The sequence below is a fragment of the Magallana gigas genome, chromosome 2 (assembly GCF_963853765.1).
Source record: "Magallana gigas chromosome 2, xbMagGiga1.1, whole genome shotgun sequence".
NCBI classification, from domain to species: Eukaryota; Metazoa; Mollusca; class Bivalvia; order Ostreida; family Ostreidae; genus Magallana; species Magallana gigas.
Genome location: NC_088854.1, coordinates 53,601,156 through 53,625,881, shown reverse-complemented (window position 1 = coordinate 53,625,881; position 24,726 = coordinate 53,601,156). Strand labels below are relative to the sequence as shown.

Sequence of the window (24,726 nt, the reverse complement as noted above, 5' to 3'; positions counted from 1 at the left end):
ATACTGTTAATGAGAACTCATTTCTCGATTGCATTGTTTATTATTAAAGCAAGATCAAAGAAATGTCGGACATTTAATTAAAACAGCCATGTGGTGTTGACATAGTATTTTACAGATTAATGTGTGATTTTTACAGATATATGTGTAAAATTAAAAGATTAAAGCGTGAAAATTACAGATTAAAGTGTAAAATTTACAGATTAAAGTGTGAATTTTACACTTTAAAGTGTGAATTTTACACTTTAATGTGTGAAATTTACAGATTAAAGTGTGAATTTTACACTTTAAAGTGTGAATTTTACACTTTAAAGTGTAAAATTTACAGATTAAAGTGTAAAATTAACAGATTAAAGTGTAAAATTTACAGATTAAAGTGTAAAATTTACAGATTAAAGTGTGAATTTTACAGATTAAAGTGTAAAATTTACAGATTAAAGTTTGAATTTTACAGATTAAAGTGTGAATTTTACACTTTAAAGTGTGAATTTTACAGATTAATGTGTGAATTTTACAGATTAACGTGTAAAATTTATAGATTAAAGTGTAAAATTTACAGATTAAAGAGTGAATTTTACAGATTAAAGTGTAAAATTTACAGATAAATGTGTAAAATTTACAGATTAGAGTGTGAATTTTACACTTTAAAGTGTGAATTTTTCACTTTAAAGTGTGAATTTTACAGATTAAAGTGTAAAATTAACAGATTAAAGTGTAAAATTTACAGATTAAAGTGTAAAATTTACAGATTAAAGTGTGAATTTTACAGATTAAAGTGTAAAATTTACAGATTAAAGTTTGAATTTTACAGATTAAAGTGTGAATTTTACACTTTAAAGTGTGAATTTTACAGATTAATGTGTGAATTTTACAGATTAACGTGTAAAATTTATAGATTAAAGTGTAAAATTTACAGATTAAAGAGTGAATTTTACAGATTAAAGTGTAAAATTTACAGATTAAAGTTTAAAATTTATAGATTAAAGTGTCAATTTTACAGATTAAAGTGTGAATTTTACACTTTAAAGTGTAAATTTTACAGATTAATGAATGAATTTTACAGATTAAAGTGTAAAATTTACAGATTAAAGTGTAAAATATACAGTTTAAAGTGTGAATTTACAGATTAAAGTGTAAAATTTACAGATTAAATGTTAAAATTTACAGATTAAAGTGTGAATTTTACAGATTAAAGTGTAAAATTTATAGATTAAAGTGTAAATTTTACACTTTTAAGTGTAACTTTTACAGATTAATGTGTGAATTTTACAGATTAAAGTGTAAAATTTATAGATTAAAGTGTAAATTTTACACTTTAAAGTTTGTATTTTACAGATTAAAGTGTAAAATTTACAGATTAAAGTGTAAAATTTACAGATTAAAGTGTGAATTTTACACTTTTAAGTGTGAATTTTACATATTAAAGTGTAAAATATAGAGATTAAAGTGTAAAATTTACATATTTAAGTGTGAATTTTACACTTTAAAGTGTGAATTTTACACATTAATGTGTGAATTTTACAGAATAAAGTGTGAATTTTACACTTTAAAGTGTGAATTTTACACATTAATGTGTGAATTTTACAGATTAAAGTGTAAAATTTACAGATTAAACTGTGAATTTTACACTTTAAAGTGTGAATTTTACAGATTAAAGTGTAAAATTTACAGATTAAAATGTTAAATTTAAAGATTAAAGTGTAAAATTTACACTTTAAAGTGTAGAAAATAAAAAAATGTGAAGTGTATATGTGGCACTAATACGCTTCCGTATTTTATTCATTTCTTTATTTGTTTTTATTGCTTTATAAACGGCTTCTTATTTTGTTGTGTGTACTTTATATTGCAAATGACAGCCTCTTATATTGTTTCCTATTTATTAACATTCACAAAATACATTTTGCGAGTCGATATGCAGTTAAAGTAAGATTAAAAAAAAATAATCATTAGACCCCCCAAAAATTATTCTGGATCGTATAGTAAATATTCTGTGATATAAACTAATGTGTAGTTATTTATTGAAGACATACGGTATTCCCAAGGTTAATCAGTCTTAAAAACAAGTCCTTTTAAGGAGGTTGGCTCCTGAAATAATAGTAATGTCAATCATCCGAAAACCACCTGGATATAAGGATGAGGACATAAAATGTTCATTTATTTTTTTGTGACCCGTGTCAAATTCCATTTTTTGGAAATATAGGGCCCCAAACAGAATTTATAATTTTCCTGAAAGTTTTGCTAAAATTTGACATGGAAATTGATTATTTGAAGAAATCAAACAAATATTTATGGTTTGAATCATTATTTAGTTATGATTTTAATACAGTATGAAGTTGAACACATGTAGTGACTATGAAAGTAAAATCAAAGTCAAAGTATATAACTTCTTGCTTAACTGGTGGCTTCAGAGGTCAGTACAAAATGAACACAACAACAGATGTAACAAAATTTTGACCTAGAAAATTCATAAGATAAAATTGGAATAGTGAAACGGATAAGTAATGAACTTAGGAAAAAGTTCTTTCCGAAGATACAACTTAGTCCTAAGTATGCTTTTTGAAACGGGCCCCAGTTCTTTACTAATCATTATTTTCCACTGAAAGATGGACAGTCTGTTTTGAATTTGGTATTAATTTCCGTTCTGATTGTGACCAGAAAAATACTATTGTTTATTGTTAAATGGTTAAGAAACCCTTTACACATGAAACTCCGTATATTACTTTAAAGAAAAACAGGTGATTGAAAGTGAATATCATTTTGATAATTTTGGATAACTTGTTTAAAAAGTTAAATTTAAGTTATTAATTATACATTTGTATTTATTTATTCTATTTCTACAGATATTTAAAAAAAATCAAATATTTTGGAAAGGATTGCAAAAGATGACCGACATGAATTTTAATACAACAGTAAATGACACGATATTTCAAGGAGATATGTGGCCTTTTGTAATCTTTAATGAGAATAACAATATAACAACTGGAAGAAATGCTCTCTTTTTTTCTTCAGGACACGACAATGGCGATTGTTTTCATGTTTATTTGTTTACTGATACTATTTTTTGGCATCATCGGAAATATCGTCACCATGACTTAAATCGTGTGATTCTAATTACCATACACCGACATGTTGTTACTTTCATTTTTAAGATGCTAAATCATATAATTGTTCATCCATTCGGAGCAGATAATAATAATCAGTTTATCTTCGGTAACTCGCGAAATTAAGTCGTCGCCAATAAAAGTTGATTTTACAGTATGTATACGATATTTGCATCTATTTGATACTTAGTTCTAACACTAGCAGACTTCTCTTTTCTCTTGTTTGCATCGTGGTCCTTTGTTTCACTAATAGTGTATTCATAACAATTTGAATTATCACAATATTATTACATCTGTAGTAAACTATCTTTATTTCAGCCTTTCTGGTCAAATATTTTTATTTTTTCTCTAAAATATCGCCATACAGGCATTGTAGCTCGAAAAAGTAAACTTATCCCCTAGTTATTTAACTATAATCTCATTTGACTCTTTTTTTAAAATTAATAACGACTCCTCTATAATCGCTATGCAAATGATTGACAGTTCAGTTGTAAGAAGTTAGCTTAGATCATGATTATTTCTGGAAGTTAAAACGGAAATAGAGCGGCAAGTGCTGGATATGAAAGCTGTTGTTTTGGAGTGGAGGTTTTTTTAAGGGGGCGTTCTGTTTTGTTTTGTTTTTTTGTTTCTGTTATTGTTTTTTAGTTTGGTTTGGTTTTTTTTCTGTTTTTGCCTTTGATGTCCAAATTATTACTAGTAAAAGCCTTTACATATTTACGGTTGCGTTCAAATCAATGTTTAAACGAAATACAAAACGTATTGCAATTTCAATATTTATTGTCCGTTTATCACGTGTCAACAACTACAATTTTGAATTAGAATCTTTTGGTCACGTTCTAAAGATGATGATGTATATTTGTATAAAAATGTCTCATGTACAATACTCTAAAATTTAGGACAAAATCTTAATTTAGATACTTTTAATTATAGTTCTGTTGTAGAAACCATCTATTACGACAGTTTATCACCTAGAATGGCTGGTAATCTTGTTTACGAGAGGGTTGTTTTGTTCTGCTTTTGTTGTATTTGTTCTTGGTTATATATTGCTAAATTTTTAATGCATGGTTTCAGATTTTGTAAAGAAACTAATGCAATAGCTATTATAAGAAAGATAATTCGCCGTGATAATTACCAGGAATGTTTCCTTCTCCAGTATTAAGAGAATGGGCGCGCAAGAATACGACGTCTCCTTTCAAAACATGTGCAACAACAGTTCCTCTAACCAATCTATCGTCATTATTTTTTCGCTTGCCGGAAAGTAGTGCCAAGACTATCATTGTTGATTATGAGTTCTGTTAAATGTTCGGTTTGGTGCATTCTGATGACCCAATTAAAGACGTATATTCCTTCCCTTGGAGCAGCAAAGACACCCCTGAAACTGTTGTATCCGATTCCAACGTTTAATACATACTCCCTTGGAAATGGGAAATACAAAAAAGTAGACTTCTGTTGATTTTATCTGCAAGGTTATTGAATAATTGTAAGAAGATCAAGTTGAACGCAATTTTTTATCCTATTGAAAGCATTCGTGAAGGTTGTGCCTATTCGCCCAATTGGGTTATAATCGCCAGTAGGGAATATAAAATTGAATTGCAAAAAAAATGTTAATATTATATCAATTGTCATCAGGGGAGACATTTTCTACTTTCTATTAAGCCAGTTTACTCTCGTGATAGTCATTCTACACATTGAAGAGGGAGTTACCTCTTCTATATCTATACTACTATATTACAATAATAGACTCGAATTGTTGGTCTTTTATACCAAGGAATCGGAAGAGAACTGTCGTTTGTTTTATACATTTTAAACATCATTGGTACTTGAAGATTACCAATTCGTTTTTATTTTTCTCAATTAAGCTTCGGTAATTACATTGTAATAATCAACGAAACTTCCTTTAGAAAATCTGGAAATCATCTTGGTTTTTTGGTTTTTACAATCTTGCGCATGCGCATTACATTCACACATTCATTACAATCACGGTAGGCTTTTTAGTTTATGTTTCCACAATATCATATTTGCATGGATAAACTCAGAAACGTTATTACAAATATATGTAAATTTTCATTAAAAATTTGTCATATATTCTGTTCATCAAAGGAAATACGGTATATAACACTAACTCATGATCAGTGCATTTAATATGAAAAATCCCGAGAGTTTCGAATGTCAACATGGTGTGTAAATCATTTCTTGATTGCATTTTCTCTCCTAATGCACATTAACATTTTTGAAATTGCTTAATTTAATTTTTGAGGTTTATAAACAAAATGTTATTTGCATGTGTATTCGCCTATTTGGGGCAATTGTTAAGTCTCCTAAACAAAGCAGTGTCATCGGCTAGGAATTACCCACATGGATCAAACACTAACAAATTAATAAGATAAAATACATTTATTTATTATTTCAAGTTCTAGAATGTCAGGGTCTGGGCATAACCTATATACAATACGGATATAAATTTGAATTGCAAAATTTGTTACTTTTTAATATTTTGATTTCATATAAAGAATTTATTTAGTTTAGTCAAATATCTGCCTTCAATGTCAACCAATTTTTAAATAGTATCGTATAAAAAAATCACACATAATCCTTTGCGTAAACTTATTTCAAATGCAACAGAATTTGATTAGCGAGGTATCTATAAGCCTATAGTTAATTTGCGTAATATTGGGTTTGCAGTAAAAAGTTGTTGCATTTTATCAATTATAATGTGGATTTGTATTATGTTTTCCCAAATAAATAAACAACTCCATTTTGCACTTCAAATTATATATTAAACGGGCTTTATAATCCATTTAGGCATTTAGTTTCAAACTGTAGAATAGTTAGAGCGATCAATATATTTCCAAGCTAATGTATCATCAAGGTTTTGTTTGAATATCAGATATATATTACAATGTAGTAATTCAAGTATAATATGTCTTTAATAATTGTTTTTTTACGTAATAATTTAATTTGCTTGCCTATTCTTTCTTTATGTCCTCTATCAGAAGTCGTATGGTTAGATTCGGTAGTTGGAGCTGGCTCATTTTTAATTAAGTTTTCCAGTTTCCCACAACAATCGTCCCGATTCTTGCTGGCAGTTTCTAAGTCTTGTATACGTTTCTCTTGTCCGTGGTTTTGAATTCGAAGGTCGCCAATCAGGTCGCGTTGACTTTCAAGAACGTCCTCCATCCTCGAAACCGCATTCTTTAACGCCACCATTTCCTCCAACAAAATTGTAATCTCAACATTTCCATTATCGGCACGACACGCAACAATAGTCGAAATAAAGAAGAAAAAGCAGACTCCTGTCATTGTTAGACTGAACAAGTGCATAGTTTCTGAACAGATAAAGTAATCTCGGATCAGAGATCACGACCGAAAATAGAAATTACAGCTGGCGCGCAAGCATAAGACTATCATTAAGTTGTCCGTTATAAGATAGCCTTATAACTTACAAACTTAAACTTATAACTTAAAAAGTACTTGTAACGGTGCGTCTTTTTACCCCCAAAGAACCATGATATCCCGATGGACCCCAATCATACCCCAATGAATGCAACGTCAGTTAAAACAAATGGGTTTTTTTTACGAGGGGGGGGGGGGGTGTTGTTTGGGTTTTTTCGAAAGGGAGGGGGTGAAAGTCAGATTCGTTAATGAAATCACATTCGTCTAAATTAAGACGAAGAGAGTAAATGTTTTTATTTTTAGTCCACGTCGCGAAATATATATCAAAGAATTACAAATCTTTCACCGAATAAATTGATCATTCTTAATTCACACACACATACGCACTTTGTTTCTAAGAACGTTATGTCGCCATAGTGTTGTTGTAATATACACAATTTGAATCTTAAAAGACTTTATCAATTTTAAGATTCTTTTGTTTTCAGTTCCAGTTTAATGTTGCAAATAATAATTCTCACCAGACGGACGAAGAGAGATATCCGGCCGAGAGAAAAATTAAATATCGTATATATTGATACCTGATATATATTAGGTATTATAGTGTATCATGCGATACGATAATTTATCATATGCTGATATTGTATAATATGATATAATACCTTATTATATTATATCACTTGACTCAATATTATATTATATCATGTGATACAATGTTGTATTATAATTTAGTATAATAAAATAAACATTCTCCAAAAAACCATAGAAGATAATTTAAAGCAATATGAGCTGCAGCTCTCATGTTGAAAAATTTTATTTACGAAATGTTATTTTCTGCGAATTATTGTCATCCTGTACCATAATTGATTTGCTATAAATTTCTTAGAAGAAATTTTTTTTTTTCAAATCTTGTTTTATCATAAAAGTTTAAGTTACATGCAGACATATCATTCTTACAGGTTTTTGAACCAAAATAATTAAAATTCAAAACAATACAGCTCATATTGCTTTAAAACGAGACTGTTGATAGTCTTGTTTTATGAACTTGTTTGTCAGTAGTTTGCCTCGCCTTAGAAACTGTTCATAGAAGAGCAGGCCCTTGCGCATCGATATAACTGGGAGACAAAAGCACCATATATGCAGGTGATGAAGGTATATTGCTACATAAGTAGGGAAAGTTGAATATAGAAAAATCGAAGTCATCGCGTTTATCATAAAGCTTTGTTATTATAATATGAATGCTAATTTAAAGGTATACACGCTATACATGTAATTTGCAATTAGGGGTCTGATAACGTATCTTAAAATTCTGATTTGCACAGAGTCCATCAAATAATCAGCAAGTTCTGGCCGACCTGTGACTGTTACGGATAAGGCAAATATCTCATAAGTAAGGGAAATGATTAATAAATATTATTATAAATATTAGACAACTCTTAACCGATGTTTTAAAGATTACAAGGCCAATTTGTCCCAGAAATTAAAAAATCTTCGCAGTAAAAATAGTAGGTACTTCTGGAAAATTTTATATCAATCGGATCAAGTTAGTAAATGCTCTTTCAATATTGATGAGATATGTATTTCTTGCGTAGTATGAATGAAACTGAACGCACCGATAGTTATAATATGGAGCAACCAAGTTTTGAGTGTGAGGAAACTTGTTGTGAGTTTCTTGATAGTACTGTTACAGAGGAAGAAATCCTCTCCGCAGTTTAAAAGTTAAAAAAACAATAAATCTCCGGGTTGTGATCAAGTATTGAATGGAAAAGCTGTCGGCATGTCGATATCGTGGGTGCATTTCATTTTGAAGCGCATTTTAAAAGTACGAAAGATTTCTGCCAGATGAATTTATTCATGACACATTCATTGACAGATTACCGAAAACGGGTTTGACTGCTCATTGCTAAGCAAATAATAAAAATGTTTTCTAAATTCAATTTAAGACAACATGCAAATATTCTTTCTGGTGATGAAGTATGGATTTATTGTTTCGAACCTGTAAAAATAATTTGGAACAAAATATGGCTAACTTAACACGGTAAAAGTTCTGTAGTTGCCAAAAGAACCAAAAGCACAAAAAGGTTCGTTATTGCATATTCTTCTCATTTGATGAAATAGCCTTACAAATCTTGGTGCCGACGGACAAAATGGTTACAGGTCGGTTTTACCGAGATGTTATACTAAAAAGGCTAAAGAAATATTACACACATTTTCGCTGGTGAAGAAATTTTTGAAATCGGGGAAGATAACCTTATTGTAACACGCATCATACTCTCTAGATCTAGCCCCATGCGACATTTTTCTTTAAAAAAACAACAAATCTTTAAAAAGTTCTTATCTAGTCTTTAAATGTCATTACCAGCTTTTTGCTCAGCAATCATCCGGGTCTACCTAAATCGGCGTATCGTGACGCATTTCACAAATGGACATCAAAATTGAAAATATCTACATCAAACCGGAGGGAATACGTTGCAGGGACGTAATGTTCTCTTCATTTTTTGAGTCAAATGCTTTTGAGATTTCTTACAAAACTACTTAAAATAAATGTACGTATAGAAAAACCTTCGTAATTGTATTAGAGTGCTCGAACAGACTCGCAAAGTAATAAGGAGCAAAATTCTCCTCTTAATTAACTTGACACATTCGCTAATGAAAGCATAAAAGAGACTGTGTTTTTCTTCTATTTTTCGCTCCTGCTCTTAATCACTAAGTCTGACTTGGAATGATTTTATGATGAAAATTTTATTCACATTCAAGTGATAAACTAGTGTAGTAGCCATCCTGAGAAAGATGGCTGACCATGGACATTGCTATGAATGTTCCCGTCACCAGCATAGGAAGAATGGGTGCGTACAAATACGACATCACCTCTTGTGACATGCGCAACAACAGTTCCGCTCACAGATCCGTCGTCTCCATTCTTCGCTCGCAAAAAGGTAGCACCAAAAATATCGTCGTTGATCAATAATTCTGTTGAATGTTCGGCAGTAACCATTCTAATGACCCATGTAAAGACGTATATTCCTTCTCTTGGAGCAGTAAATACACCTGTGCTGTTGTTGTATCCAAGTCCAACATTAGTCCGTATTCTATCAAAGATAAGGGTGTGATGGGCACCGGGACTTGTTTCAACTGAGGTCATCTGAGCATAGAACGCGACAATGCCTTCATACGGTGGAACACCGATCAGTCGTTTTGAATGTAGATTTCTGCGTTCTGGATAATAAAAAAAAACAAATAACATAAACGTATATGCAAGGTATATCTCAAAACTGTTGGGATGTGAAGGTTAATTTATTATCTTACAGAAAACATTCCTATTTATAGATAGAAAGTTTAATATATTTATAACTAAATTAAAATATTAGTTATATCTGTATTATTTTTTTTTTAATTTGAACATCAGATATGTTTTATAGAATGATAATCAAAGCAAATATATTTAAACCACATGAACAACTGAAAACATGTCTATAATAAAGCAAAGATAGATAAAACAAAGGCTTGCCTATTCTTTCTTTTATTCCCGGAATGAAACTATGTCCTCCATAAGAAGTCGTATGTTTAGATTCGGTAAGTAGAGCTGGCTTATTTCTAATAAAGTTTTCCAGTTTCTCACAACACTCGTCTCGATTCTTGCTGGCAGTTTCTAAGTCTTGTATCCGTTTCTCCTGTCGCTGGTTTTGAATTCGAAGGTCGCCAATCACGTCGCGTTGACTTTTAAGAACGTCTTCCATCGTCGATACCGCCTTTCTTAACGTCGCCATTTCTTCCAACAAAAATTTTAACTGAACATTTTCAGTTTCGGCACGACAGGCAAAGATAGCCGAAATGAAGAAGAGAATACAGGATCCGTTCATTGTTTTACTGATCATGAACTAGCGCATATCTTTCTTAACAGATGATATCGTAATCTCGAATAAAAGATAACGGCCAAAAATAGAACTTATGATTGTCACGAAATAAATAATACATGACCTTTTGTATTAATATACAAAATATTTTACATTAAAAAAACAAAGAAAATAAAAATAAAATTAAAATTATTCCAAAACTTTACAAATGTCTTATTTTTGATAAAAATACTTGATGAACGTTACATACTAGTAGATTTAGAATGAGATTTTCGCGATATTCAGATGTTTAACTTTTACATAACCTTACATAGGGTACCAGGTTACCCAAAATGATACAGCTAAGCATACAATTTAGCTGTTCATTCCATTATCCTATATGGAAAGTCGATACAATTTGGTCTCCTGGCTCATTTTAAAAGAATATTCAAGAATGATTATTTAGGACTCTAGTGTAATTGGACAGTTGAATAACTTCCAGTATTTGTCTACCAGTACCAGTTCTAATTTTATAGATTAAAAAGACTTGACATAATAATGCTCCTTATCTCCCCCATGGTTTCAGCTGTATCTTAATATAAAATCTGCCTGAACACACATATCACCATTTTACAATTAGTTCAGAGTGGCATGCTTGTATAAAACTCGGAATTTAATATAATTGTAAGAGTATTATCAAGTTTCTACAGAACCATGGCTTTTATTCCCTAAAGTGTTTAGAGTCACATATTCGAGTCCTAAAAATAACTATCAATCCGAAAGAACGTTAAATGGGAATGGATTTTAGTCAAACTCTGTATTTCATTTTTCATTATTTACTATACTTTAGGAGTGCATTAATTCCAAATGATCAAATGAAATTTGAGAGTCAGTCGTAGACTTGTAAGCTAGATGCATGGCTCGCAATTCTTTTTCATGCAAACAGGGCCTGTTTTTGTTAAGATAGGTTCAATATACATGCAAAAAATCTTTTTCAAGCTAATTTGTCTATCTTTTTATTCATTTTAAGCACAAATAAACGTTCCTAAAGTTTAACACTCCGTTTTAGGTCTTTAACTAGAATTTTCACTTCAACATTCAAAATGTAAATGTAAGCTTTGTTTAGATAGCAAAGCTCTGTAAATTGATTATTATAACTGAACGAATGACACTCAAATTTTGGTTTCCCATTAAAAATCCCTTACTAAAAATTGTAATCATTAAAATCGGAATATATTTTTTGACCAAGGTCGTGGCCATGCCCCTTCAAAAAAAATCATTAACAAACTACATACGTTTCCATGGTTTTTGAATTTGGTGAATTCAGTCCGCTAAAGATACATGACAAATTGAAATATTAAAAAGTGGTATCATTTCCCTCGCATATTTATATTTTAAAAAAATGGTTTACAGTTATGTGAAAATTATATTAGTCATTCTCAAATGTGTTTCATCTAACAAGATTGTTGTCATAGATCTACATGTATATCGTCATATATTCAACAGTAACCGTCCTTTGCCTACGTACCTTGATACAGACAAACCTTCAGGAGACGATTTCGTTGCTTATAATACTATTTATTCAGGCACGCATCACCGAGGGGGGGGGGGGGGGGGGGGGAGCTGCCCTTCTTCCACCTTTTCTCGCAGCAAACATTTTTCTTAAATTTATATATTAAAAAGTCAATTGGCATGAAGCTGTCCCCCCCTTTTTTTTTTGCTTGTCAAGATTTTTTGGATGAGTCTAACCTCTCCATTTTAGGAAACGATGCTACATGCCTTTAGTTATTGTTCTTTCTACTAATATTGTCCTTCATCGAAACCATCATAACATTCAACTATGAAAAGTTTTTGCATTGTCAGAATAAATGTGTTTATTTTAGATCAGTCGATGAAAGCAAACATCACATGCATCTCTGTGTAGTGGAAGGGAAGTTGATGTACTTATTATAATATGTAAATCGCAAAACATCGAACGATGAATCACAACCCCCACCCATCCACCTATACACACATGTAAATAAATTGATTTTGTTGGTGTTTATAAATGAATATTTATTATATTGATGTAGTGTTGATAATCAAAGTTTGAATTCTACGAAACTTTATCGAGCTCGCTCCTTTGCGATTTTTCCTTCATTAAATTTAGTTCGTAACATCACTCAAGCATAAAGACAAATAAAATTCAAATACATTTTTTAATTTACAACAATTACCAACAAATTAAATTCAACAAAATATATTGATAATACATTGTATACAAAACCGTTCGTTTTATTCAACAAAAATATACGTATTTACATAAAAATCCGCAGGTTTTGTTACCAAATTACAAGTAAAATTCTCTGAATATGATAGACTATAGAATTCGAGATCAGTATGTATGAACTTTAGGCTCTTCGCGTGCAATGAATTAATAAAGTTCATGTCTGTATACTTGCACGTGTTGTGTATTTTATAACAGAGTTGTTCTTCTTATGACATAATAAACATTTGTTGAATCAAGACAACTTGTTTCAAGGTCTGCACCATTTATATTTTTTTACAGAACATTTTGTTAAACTTAACAGACATTTTCATCTTTGATATCATGAAATGGTTACATGCTAGATTTAAAACAATTTTCAATAGGGGATGGTTAATACACGAAAAATGTTTCTAACAAAATAATTTACGCACATTATGTACCTTTAAAGTGATATAAGAATAAGAAAACCATAGAAAACATTTTTAAACAATTATCTTGAGACGTCTGTGTCTACAGTATAGTCAATTTTGAAAATTCTACCATATATTCTTGAATATTACTATGAGTATTATGTACTAAAGCAGTCTGTACAAAATTCGATTGTGAAGGAAACAGAACATCTGTTGTTTAGAATAAAAGCTTAAAATTAAATATTTATGGAAAATATAGTGATAATCTTGTATCACTCAAAACAATTTACCACAGTCGTTCTTGGTATATTTTTTCACAAACAATTTTTTTAGGTATAGTGGTATTCTCTACTCTATGACTTCAACCATATTTTCGCCATATTTCTAGACAAAGGATGCTCGTTCGTAACTCTATCGTCGGTTGTCAGCGGATACATGTCTGTGTTGACAATAGATTCTGGGACGGTGCTGTACTCAGCACCAAGTCACACAAGTCTTTGCTTTCATCTACACTACTCAGCGCCGTCTCCTGGTCGCCTTCTGTTCTGTGTGTTCTGGCATGTGTTGTATACGTGCATTGGGTAAAAGTGGTGGTTGGCGGATCTGTGTAGAAGCGCCTGCGCGGATCCACTTCATCCGACAGGCAGCATCCCAATCTCGTGAGAACACACCTTATTAGTCGGAATCGCCTAAACGCAGGAAAAGTAAACCGTGAGAGTGTCAATTATAAGACTCATAAAGTCATACAAAACAGTTGAAGTAAGATTATTTAGTTAATATTCTATAGGAAAATGGCAAGATGAAAAAAATGTAATGCAAATCCTAAAGTATATTTACTTGATAACCATCTTTTAGAATTCCTACAGTATTTTCGACGATGACAAAGTCATTTTAGCACTTTATAAAGATAAAATTGTAAAAGTTGAACAGACCGCTTAATTCTTCTGGTTTTTTTTTATTTTGAGGTTTTTGTATTGCTCTTTAACGTCATCTGAAAATTTGTTGTCAAATTTAAAATTCAGCAATATTAGAAAAGTATGAAGACTTAGAATTTCAGTTATATATGTGAAATAGAAATTACAGTATCATGATTTAATTTGCAAACGTGTTTTAACAAACCATGCAAATTATTGATTAAATGCATGTATACATGCTTAGCATAAATAATTATGCATACTATTTAATCGTTTTCGAACCACCAGAACATAACATTTATTCAAAATCTAGGCATTCTCAACATGCATGTAAATATTATGTCCTATTTTTGTAGTTTCGTCAGCAAGTATTATCTAACATTAAATTAACATTTAACTCATAATTTTTGGGAAAAACATCCTTTTTCTCAAAAGCAAAGCAAAAGATTAATTATCTGCCTACGTTGGATATTAAAAATCCTGCTTGTAAAATTAAGCGATTTGGTTTCAACAAATAAGATATAATTACTTAATCGTAGATTCATGACTGCATCAGGTTTTATTTTTTATCGACTCTTTTAACTCTTCTAGGAACGGATTAATGAAAAACTTTATTACAAATTCTAATTATATTTGTAAACCAGCTCAGGGATTTCAAATAAATTCTGTGATTATAACAGAAAAGCGCTAGTCAGGAACCATTACGCTGTGATTCGCTGAGGCAGTGGCTGCTATTTTGTACGGATCCAGTTCTTCCAATGGTTAATCAGGTCCGATAGTTTGATGGATATCTCACAGAGCTACTGATCGTGAACATTGCTAATGAAAAGACGACATAAGTAGTGGGGGCTATATCTCAAATAGCTGTCTGGGCATGTTGTGAATGTTCAATAAAACGATGCCATAATTAATGGGTACATTAACCAATAAAAATATTGATGTTATACAATTATACGCGGTTGCTGTCAATTGAATTAGTTTTTGTTTTGACGATGATGATGAAATTTACGTTTAATATCTTTTCACCACCCAGAGCAGTTACTAGTCAAGTATACACAAATAAATGCTCTAAATAATAAAAGTATACATGCTTTTATGGAAGTGAACTACTGTATAATTTGATACGGTTTTTCATTTGCATCAAGATATTCCAAACCTTGGGTTAATTATCGTTAACAGACGCTTATACATGTCATGCTCTTTTACTCTCAAGATGTCTATATTAAAAAGAAACTAAAAGAAACACGTTTATAAGCTGAGAGCCAATGCAGAACTTCAAATGGCAGTTGCTTACACTTTTCCTGCAGTCTTCTCTTGTTGTTATGAGTTTGTGTATTGAATGAAGCGCATTGTTTCTTTGAATAAAATAAAACGGGAAAAACATCAAAACAAACTGCCAGTCTCTACATCAATTCCAAACAAATAAATCACACTAGAAGCGGATGTAAAAGTTACCTCAATCAAGTACTGCAGCACACAACAAAGAACTACCCACCTGAGCTGCCGACATATTCTGGTGCTGAAGACACCGTATATGATTGGGTTGGCTGCGGAGTTTAATGGAGCCAGACTTTGCACAAGTGAATGGAGGCCCATCGTAGATGAGTTGATAGGTATGAGATGATAGACGCCCATCAGATTGAATATAAAGTATGGACTCCAACACAAAATGAACACTGTTAGAAACAGAGAAAGCACGCCATGTATATCAAACCAATCTTATGATCCTTATATATGATATGTAGATTTATAATAAGTACACTGTGTCACACATATTTACCACTTAACAATTTATATTAATAATTAATTGCTTATGAAACATTATTGTTTGTGAGGGAAAGTTTAGTAGTGAATAACATACATGTAGCTTGTAGTGACTGCAACGATAACTAGTCAATAAATAATATAAAGTACATTAATTACATTACTTTAGATTAGTATGTCTTAAGATTAACGTTACATTACTTCAGTATCTCTTGAAGCTGAATATGTTATGTATAATTAACACCAGAGATAAATCATCGATATCTAAAAGCATCCAAATGTTGGCTACGCCAAAGAAGGCTATTAAACAGCAGGTGTTGTGATGCTAATCTGATATTTTGTGATGTGTTTCTGCAAAAATGTTTCCTTACTTTTTGATTAAATAAATACTTGTACCTTCTCATAATTATCAGAGACAATATATTACCATTCACCAGATTAAATTGTTTGTAGTTCTTCCTATCTCATTATTTTTATTTTTTTTTTGGGGGGGGTGTTAAAATACCCACCAAATATTATAACGAATGTCATCTTAATGGTTCGGATCTTTGCCTGTGGTATGATCCCCCGTGAACTCATATTGGTTTCTCTTCCTCTGATAAATTTACTCTCTTTGAATGGAGCTGTTTTCTTCCCAATCTGAAACCCTTCAACAGAAATCAAGAATCTTAATTACATCGACGCGCTGTCGAGATTTACTAGGATAACAGAGTTCTCTAAAATACTCGTATTCGTAGTAAATAGTTCCTCAAATTCTAGAATATATGGTCAGCAGTGTGCTTTCGCGATGTTAAGTAATAATTAATCAATAACCATAGTTGTATATATTAGCAGTATGCAATGCCATGTGATATTTAATGATTTTACGGTACAGGCTCAAGTTTGTTTTCATAGTTTAAAACCCTCACAGATGTGCGAACATCTTGTCGATAGATAATGAGACATCGCTTTCAGTAGCGGCCTTGTCATTCAGTTCGTCATAAAAGTACATTTGAAATACAGTATTATGTTGAAATAATTATCAAAATACAATGTATCCTCTTTTCTATGATCAGTATTTCTATTACCGGTATGTATGTACACGAATGACGCCGATGATATCGACATCATAGTTAGTCTTTGGACATGTTTCAATATCCCATCACATATATTAACCTTTAGACCTGTTAAGATTTTAAAAAACAAAAAGTGATAAATCTAACCTGGTTTGGCTTTTAATGGTTTTCCTGATTCGTGACCCTTCTTATCTCTTTTTGACTTTGGGCCTCCACGGCCATTTATCAGGATGATGTTGATGATAGCAGTATAGCAAATACCAATTATGATAGCAGGGATGAAGAACACAATGAAGGAGATAATGGTAAGATATATCTAAAATAAAACGATATTATAAGGCTAAATTGTGTAAGCACAGGTTTGGGTCTAGCGTATTCATTTACACATTTTCTTTTATTTACATCTTTATATTTGTGATTTGGTTGTAAATATCTTCAAAAATCTTGGCATTTTTAAAATAATGAGGTTGTTATCTGGGTTTTTTTAAATATAATTAGAATGTTTCAATGAGAAAAGCTGAGTGAATAGTTGGTATTAGATGCGACGTGGAAGACGTTTCCTGGCGTTTTAAAGTCCAAATTAAAGATCAAAATTAACTTTTGACACTTTTTTGATACAGTTGAATGGAATGATACATGGAAATGAGTACCTGCCATTGTACCGGAGTCAAATCTATAAAACAGTGGTCCGTTTTGAACAAAACGGCCGAAGGAATGGAACACAGACCCGCTAACGTCCAGCTGACAGCGATCATTAGCCGAGGCCTCCGCCCTGTAAAGATCAAACCAGTCAATTTGTACTCACTCGTGTTCCTGAGAACATGCGCATATCAACGTCAAACTCGTTACAGTGTGATGAGGAAAAAATAATTGATATACCATACAGGAATGGTATGAGGTCAAAATGTGAGTGCGAGATGTATTACTGACAAAATTGGTGATAAGTTAAAAAGTAAGTTAGTGACGATTTAGGTTAAAGAATAAGTCAGTCGCTCTAAGTTAGTGTGTACTAGTAATAAGTTACTCAGAGATCTTAAGTGGATTTTTAAGTCACTTAGCTTTAGTATAAATTGAATACTAATAAAAGAATTATATAAGACGTCACCTGTAAATGTGTGATGAGTACTAAATAAGTGCTTTTAAAGTAACTGAGATAGTATATATACGTCACCGATTTTAATTTGGTAACTTACTGAATGAGCGAGGTTAACAAAATGACAATAACGATAGAATGTTGAGGACTTTTTTCCCAAATTTCAAACTTGAAACTTACAACTGTCGCTAAATCCAAGAGGCCTGGCTATTGCATCTAGACGGTCTATACTCATTGCTACCAGAACAAAAGTCGAGCCATACGTAACAGCCGCCTAAAGAAAACCACAAATATGTGAAATTAGATTGATAATGTCTAACTTAATTAATTTGGTCAACTAACTTTAATTAATATTAATGTATTTTATCAATTTTAAATCATTGACCTTGATGTACAACTCATCAGAATAAAAAGTATATATATATATTATATATATATGTTGTGGCACAAATTAAAATTGATTTTAATTAAATACTCTATTAGGTAGAGTCTTTTAATAGCTTTCACATAACATTAAAGATAACATTAATATTACATAACAATTACAGGAAGCAAGTTATAGCTTGGTAGCTATTTCCCTGTGGTGTAGTTACGCGAGCGTAATTTTACGACAAGGTGTCGATGTATACAATGAAAAGTGATCAATTTAGTTAATGTAGTTTTGACAAAAGCATATTCTAATGCAATATGCATTAAATGTTTCAGTAATTAATTGAATATTTTACATCACGGCAATTAAATTAACTCTCACTATTCCAACCGTAGAAAAAAATCTTATCATGAATTATTAAAAGACCCCATTACAAATTGTGTAGTTGTTTGTTATTATCATCAATATAATACGCAGTAAGTTAACACCAAAGTCATCAATATCCAAATCAGAAAATCACCTTTAAGGTTGCTTCAATAAATATCTTTTTGTCATCTTATTTATTAGATAATATTCGAGAACTGTTAAAAATTATAACTTGTTCGTATCAAAATCTTACCCAAAAAAATGAAAAATTGAATTTAGGAAGCTAAACTGTAAGTAATTCTATGGAAAGCTTTATCCCCATACGTCGACAATTATTAACGTTTTTAAAGTTTCTCTTTTGAGCGTTATCGTATAATAGGCTTAGACGTGTATAAAGGATGCTGCGAAATCTAATAGCATGGGCTCTGTCTCTATCTATGACATTACTTGAGAATTCTCAGCGTAACATTTACAATAGATAGACGAAAAGGAAGAAATCTTGATCTCTTGTATATGAAAATGTTAATTTATCCTTGTGACTACAATCGTATTGAGAACTAAATTACAATTTAAATTTGACAACAATGCTTAATAGAATTTAACAATTACTTTACTATTAAGAGGCTCACGGGACACAACGCTCACCAAAAAACACATCTTCCATCAAAGCAGCCTATTAATTCTAATGAAGAACCAAAATACTAGAAAAAATTTAAATGCATACTTAGCTGCGCAAATATTGTTCTCCCTGTTTTATACCCTTTTTTGAGGGGGGGGGGGTGCAATGATTATTAAAGACTTTGATACATAACTAAAATCCACATGCTTTAAAGTCTATTATACAAAGTACTGTCATATTCAACTGCATCTGCTCATATTCTTAATCTGAAACCCTCATGATGATATTCCTCTGCTGGACGTAACGGTTGATCAGCTATTTTAATCGCTATCTAACCCCGGGTGATAAGGGTTTCAACAAACTTTTGTCTACTGTATATTAAATGACAAATTATGATTCAGATTTGACGCAACAAGTCATTTGATATTTGGTAAAACTTTAACAAAAACACCTATTTTAACTTTGTCTTATTACGCCCTTTTGAAAATTGCGGTAGCCATTAAAAGCCTTAAAGGACTGTTTACCTCATGCCTCCCTCATACTGACCCAGTTGTTACGAAGGAAGAAATGAAGTCACCTACCACTTCAACCAATACGATCAACGCTGAACAACTTTTGATCAGAGAAGCGCCTTTGACCATCGTTTCAGATGAGCCAAAAATGTTCCGTTTATCAAAACACAAATATTTAGACATGTTCTGATATTTTAAAACCCAGACTCATCATTTTCTTTGTGTGATCTTCGATATGTTTGCAACATTATTTTTTTATGAAAGCTACACTGTAAAAACGATTGATTTTTTTATGAAATTAATCATATTGATATGTGTTCTTCTTTGAAAGATGAAGTACTATCCATTATATAATGACAGCCTCACAATTTAAAAATCATTTGTTCTAGAGGCAATGATAAATTCATTTTAAATGTTACAAAAATCAGACATTAAATGTTGTAAACGACCATATGTTTTCCTGTGGTCTTTCAAAGCCTTCCTTTGAAGTTTAGGTCCATTATATGTATAAATTCCTTTATCAATTTTGGCTGGGAGACTTATGGTTTAACCGTACATTGTTAAGATTTATGATAACTAGTAATCTAGTAATCTACATGTAAGTGATTAAAAATTACCATAACTATGCAAATATGAGATTAAATTAATACCATGTATGAGAAAATAATATATATATATATATATATATATATATATATATATATATATATATATATATATATATATATATATATATATATATATTATAGTCAATAACCTACCATACCAAATCGGACAATTTTGCAAATAACTTCGCCAGCATACCAATGCAAGGTAAATCTTTGGACAAGATCCGGCAGTACGCTGAAAACTCCAACTAGCAGATCTGTAAAAAACAAATCGCAAAAGATCTAGGACACGAGTATATATCATAGGTGTTTCGTTTGAAATTGATTTTATCTAGAGTACATACCAAGTATAGAAAAGGGTTCTTTTCATATTTTTTTTTCAAAACCATAATATTGAATAATCTAATAAGTGGATGACGACATGTCCTAGATTTTGGTGTAGTGACTCTAACAAGTACATGTAGACGTTGTTCACAAGGTTTCACGATGTTGCGGTATGTTTTATAGACGTGAACTGTTGGGGGGGGGGGGGTCCTAGACTATTGTATGACACCATTCAAATACTATAGTATATGTAACATACATTCCGTTCCATCTACGGCACAAATCGTAAACCAGGCCCATTCACGGAATTTTTAGACATGCGCTATATATTGCTGAATTGTAGATGTGTTTAACACACTCTCAGGGTCACAATTCTTGGTTATGCAAATTGTTACCACACATGGAAACGGGACACAGTGATTATCTTAGATCTCCTTTATGATAAACGGCCAATTGTAATTCGTAAATCTCAAAAGTTAATAAAAGCTCCAATTAAGTACAACAATTTCTCTTTATGTAATTCAGAATTCCTAAAATGTAATTTTCTTGTTATTCTCTGAAACGGCAGAGGGCTTTTTAGCCACATTTGTTGATTCCAATTGATACATGAAAAGGAACTATTTCAAAGCGTTGTTCTTTTTGCGTGGTTAATTGTCATTGTACAATTATAGATAATCAGCACGCAATGGAAAAATATTGCCTCGATTAGAAGCCCTCTTTTGCATGTTCAGTCTACATTATTAGGTTTTTATGAAGTATGCTCCTTTTGCCTACATTGATACTGATACTTTAATCATTTGGCTTAAAAATGCATAATGTGTTTTAAGTATTGGTACCCTAATGGCCTCTAATAAAGTTTGTAATACATGTAGTACTTCTTTATTATAGGTATTTTAGTGATAATAATAAATTATACTTGCCCTCACTGTAAAATAACATAGGAAATATTGCTCTAAAAGCATTAGTTAAGGTTTTTGCTATAATCGTAAAACGTGATGAAGAATACTAGACTATTCATTATTATCTCGTATATACTAGTAACTTGAATACGTATTGAGCACAAAATTATAATGTCTGTCAGTGTTTTTAAAATATCAACATGAAATAACAAAATTTTGCATTTTGATTAATGAAAAATTAATGTAATTTTTTTTTATAATTCACGAATTCTTTCACTTTTACACCAATAAATATATTTAATCTGGACATTTAAAAAAGTGCTTTTAATATTTGTGTTTAATTGATAAATAATAAAATGAGAAATAAAATTAAAATTAACTGTATTTCACTAAACTGCGCAAAACATTGCGCAATGAAACAATGCTTCTTTCAGATTTCATACCTGCAAATGCCAGCTGTTTTATGAAGAAATTCATTCGGGATTTCCGCTTTGAGACCGCTACCGCCACAAGTACTATACTGTTCCCAACCATGATAAATAGTAACAGGAAAATAATCATTATCTGCTGCTCCGTCTAAAAATATTGAAAATAAATCAAAATTAAATGTTATAAAACCCTGTATTATATTAAACAATATGTGTAAAATGAAATGTTGACTTAGTCAGCCAAACTTTGAGTCTCAGTTGTCGAGTTATATGCGAGTCGGAGCTCACAATTTTATGTTATGTAAACAAAGCTTATGCAGGTCATGTTTTTGTTTACATTTGGATTGTTCAAAAGAAAATACCAGGTTTAGACCTCAAGTGACTGTGACAAACGATAGGAACTGTTTACATATGTTTCAAACGAATAAGCAGACAACAAAATCAGCTTGAAAAAGAACTTTTACTTGTTTATTAAACCAAATGTTTACATACCAAAGAATTGTCAGTTCTGTATCTTGCTTACTTATAACTCTTCGACACCCAAATTTTGAATTGATCATTAGAAATGCATTTCCTAATTTCTAAAACATTGTAAAAAATACAACTACAAAAAATAAAATGTGATTAATATCTTGACCACGCCCCCTTAAGTCAAGGGCTAATGTTACCTACCGGTATGCGTGAAAAATTACTTAACATTTGACGATACTTGGCTACAAATTACTAAATAACCACAAATTATACACGGCTTTTTTTAAACCTCTATGGGTCATGACTCAAAAATGTGAAATTCTACATCATATATGTATAATTATTTCATAAAATATGGACTCCATTCAAAGCTCGATAACAATTACTTCAATTCATATCAGTTGATGGACTTGAAGCCCCACTGAGATGCTGTCCGAACCCTTGGATCATAAAACTTAGGCAAGCTCGCTTTTAACCTCGGTCTCACTTTTCCATTGTATATTCCTTATGTAAAAGTGAGACTTAGACCAACAATGATATTGTATTAGTTTCATAGCCCCGGGTCCTAATTTTGGTGCGTCAAAGTTTAAATACACTAAAAACCACCATAGAAAAGGTAACCCCTTTCTACAAACTTCATCTTTAAGCATGTTTGTAAATTGGATATATTTAGCTCATAGCTCATGTTCACGATGCTGTTGAAAAGATTAAACAGAAACAGAGAGTCAAACAAACAGAGGGAACAGAAATGGACACTTTTACGGAGAGAGAAATCACAACTTATATAAAAGCGTCATTTTTGTGAAAAACAAACGCAGTATGAATTCATATTGTAAAAATGTAGTTATACCTCATAATTTTTTCCCGACGATGTGTGAGGGGGCGTCCTCTCGTGACTAAAAATGTTTTTAATGCATTAAATGAATCAAGTTTACTCTTTTGTTTCTTGTGTTTTATTGTTAACGTGTATATCAAATTTGAGTTACGTATTCTCCATTATTAAGATGTCTTAAGAGAATACTCTGTAATAAATTTGCAAATAAAAAGAATATTTACTTATTACAATGCTCAAGAAATACATCGATGCAAAAGTTAATTGGTTTTGATTCAATCTAGCCCACGTGTGTTTGTGCACTAACATGCCCACATAAACACGATTAGCAATGCTTACAACTAATCTACAAGCTTGTATGTGTATGTCAACGGCAGCATTCAAACTCCATTTCTTACAAATACTCTTTAAATAATGAATTCCTAAATGATCCAATGTAATCTGGCGATTGCACCGCAAGCTTCAATCTAAACAGCAGTTCTTTGTAACATGTAGCGTCTATTTCTAGGAATCGAGTGTTCTTTCTCAAATTGTCTTAAAAGAGTGAAAAGAGACTGAAAAGGATGATTGTGATAAAAAAGGCAACAATTTGTAAACTTCTGGAGCATATACATGTACCCATTATTCTACTCTCTGAGTATGTGTTAAGTGTTTTCTGTTATTTTTTAACTTAAAAAACAGGAGTGTTTCGCTTAATAACGTTTTCCTTATACCTTAATATTGATATATCAATCAAATGTCCAAAAAAGCTGCCGTTTGGAGTCTCGCCACCAAACAGTCGCGTTATTAGTCATTATCAGCCGATACATTTATATGTAAACATGTGCTTAAGCTCATATTGTTCTCAGTCGGTCCTTTCAGCTTGCATGGTGTGCCGTACATCAATTCAATGATTTTCGATATCGGGTGTAAACACGATGTGTTGTTGCCTGCAAGCTGATACAACGCGTATTTTGATACTAAAGTAATTTAACTTATATGCGGAAATTAATGAACTCGCTGTACATACTCATTTCCTGTGGTTGGTGTTTGTTGATTAAATGCAATGCAGTACACCATATACCTAACAATGGTCGCTGGGTTTTTTTAATTTCACTTAACATACCGACTTCATTTTGCCCATTTCTTATAGGAAACATTATTTCTTTCCGTTTTATTTTTTTATTTATTTATTTCTTCAACTTATGATTAATCAGGCTATTCGTAATTTTTTTTTTTTTTTTTGGTATAATCTTTTACTGTTTTCTTTTTACTAAAAAGATGATTTCCATTTAATCCGTTTTCGCTCATAAACTCGGCTGTATGGTGTTTAAGAAATTCTAAGTCTTTGTTATAGTAGAGTTTAATTAGAACCCTTGGACTTTAGCGTGTTAAACCATCGGGATTAGGCGACTGCACGCAGACCATCGGACTTTCGCGTGTAATACCATCGGTTTTGACCATAAAGTCCTACAAATATATTCAATCTTTACGTAATCATTCAATATTATTT

The 24,726-nt window shown here is 31.4% G+C and overlaps 2 protein-coding genes across 6 annotated transcripts in view; both read right to left on the bottom strand.

The window, feature by feature from the left end:
• Positions 1-9,175: 9,175 nt before the first annotated feature.
• Positions 9,176-10,378, bottom strand: LOC105320995 (caprin-2). Its single transcript, XM_066074148.1, has 2 exons — positions 9,997-10,378; positions 9,176-9,704 (listed from the first exon to the last, which is right to left on the bottom strand). The coding sequence occupies exons 1-2, from the start codon at positions 10,361-10,363 to the stop codon at positions 9,253-9,255; spliced, it is 819 nt and encodes a 272-aa protein (XP_065930220.1). The 5' UTR covers positions 10,364-10,378; the 3' UTR covers positions 9,176-9,252.
• A 2,127-nt stretch (positions 10,379-12,505) lies between these two features.
• LOC105320998 (cardioacceleratory peptide receptor) overlaps positions 12,506-24,726 on the bottom strand; it is a 32,774-nt gene continuing 20,553 nt past the window's right edge. For 4 of the 5 annotated variants that reach the window (XM_011419151.4, XM_011419148.4, XM_011419149.4 and 1 more), the window contains exons 3-10: positions 21,947-22,079; positions 20,434-20,537; positions 17,986-18,079; positions 17,363-17,484; positions 16,860-17,028; positions 16,167-16,304; positions 15,389-15,569; positions 12,506-13,668 (exon numbers count right to left, since the gene is read on the bottom strand). In XM_011419151.4, coding sequence (XP_011417453.3) covers positions 13,404-13,668; positions 15,389-15,569; positions 16,167-16,304; positions 16,860-17,028; positions 17,363-17,484; positions 17,986-18,079; positions 20,434-20,537; positions 21,947-22,079 — 1,206 coding nt within the window. In that variant the 3' untranslated portion in view covers positions 12,506-13,403. Of the gene's footprint in view, positions 13,669-15,187; positions 15,249-15,388; positions 15,570-16,166; positions 16,305-16,859; positions 17,029-17,362; positions 17,485-17,985; positions 18,080-20,433; positions 20,538-21,946; positions 22,080-24,726 lie in introns of all 5 variants that reach the window. The other variant, XM_011419153.4, reaches the window with a different exon arrangement.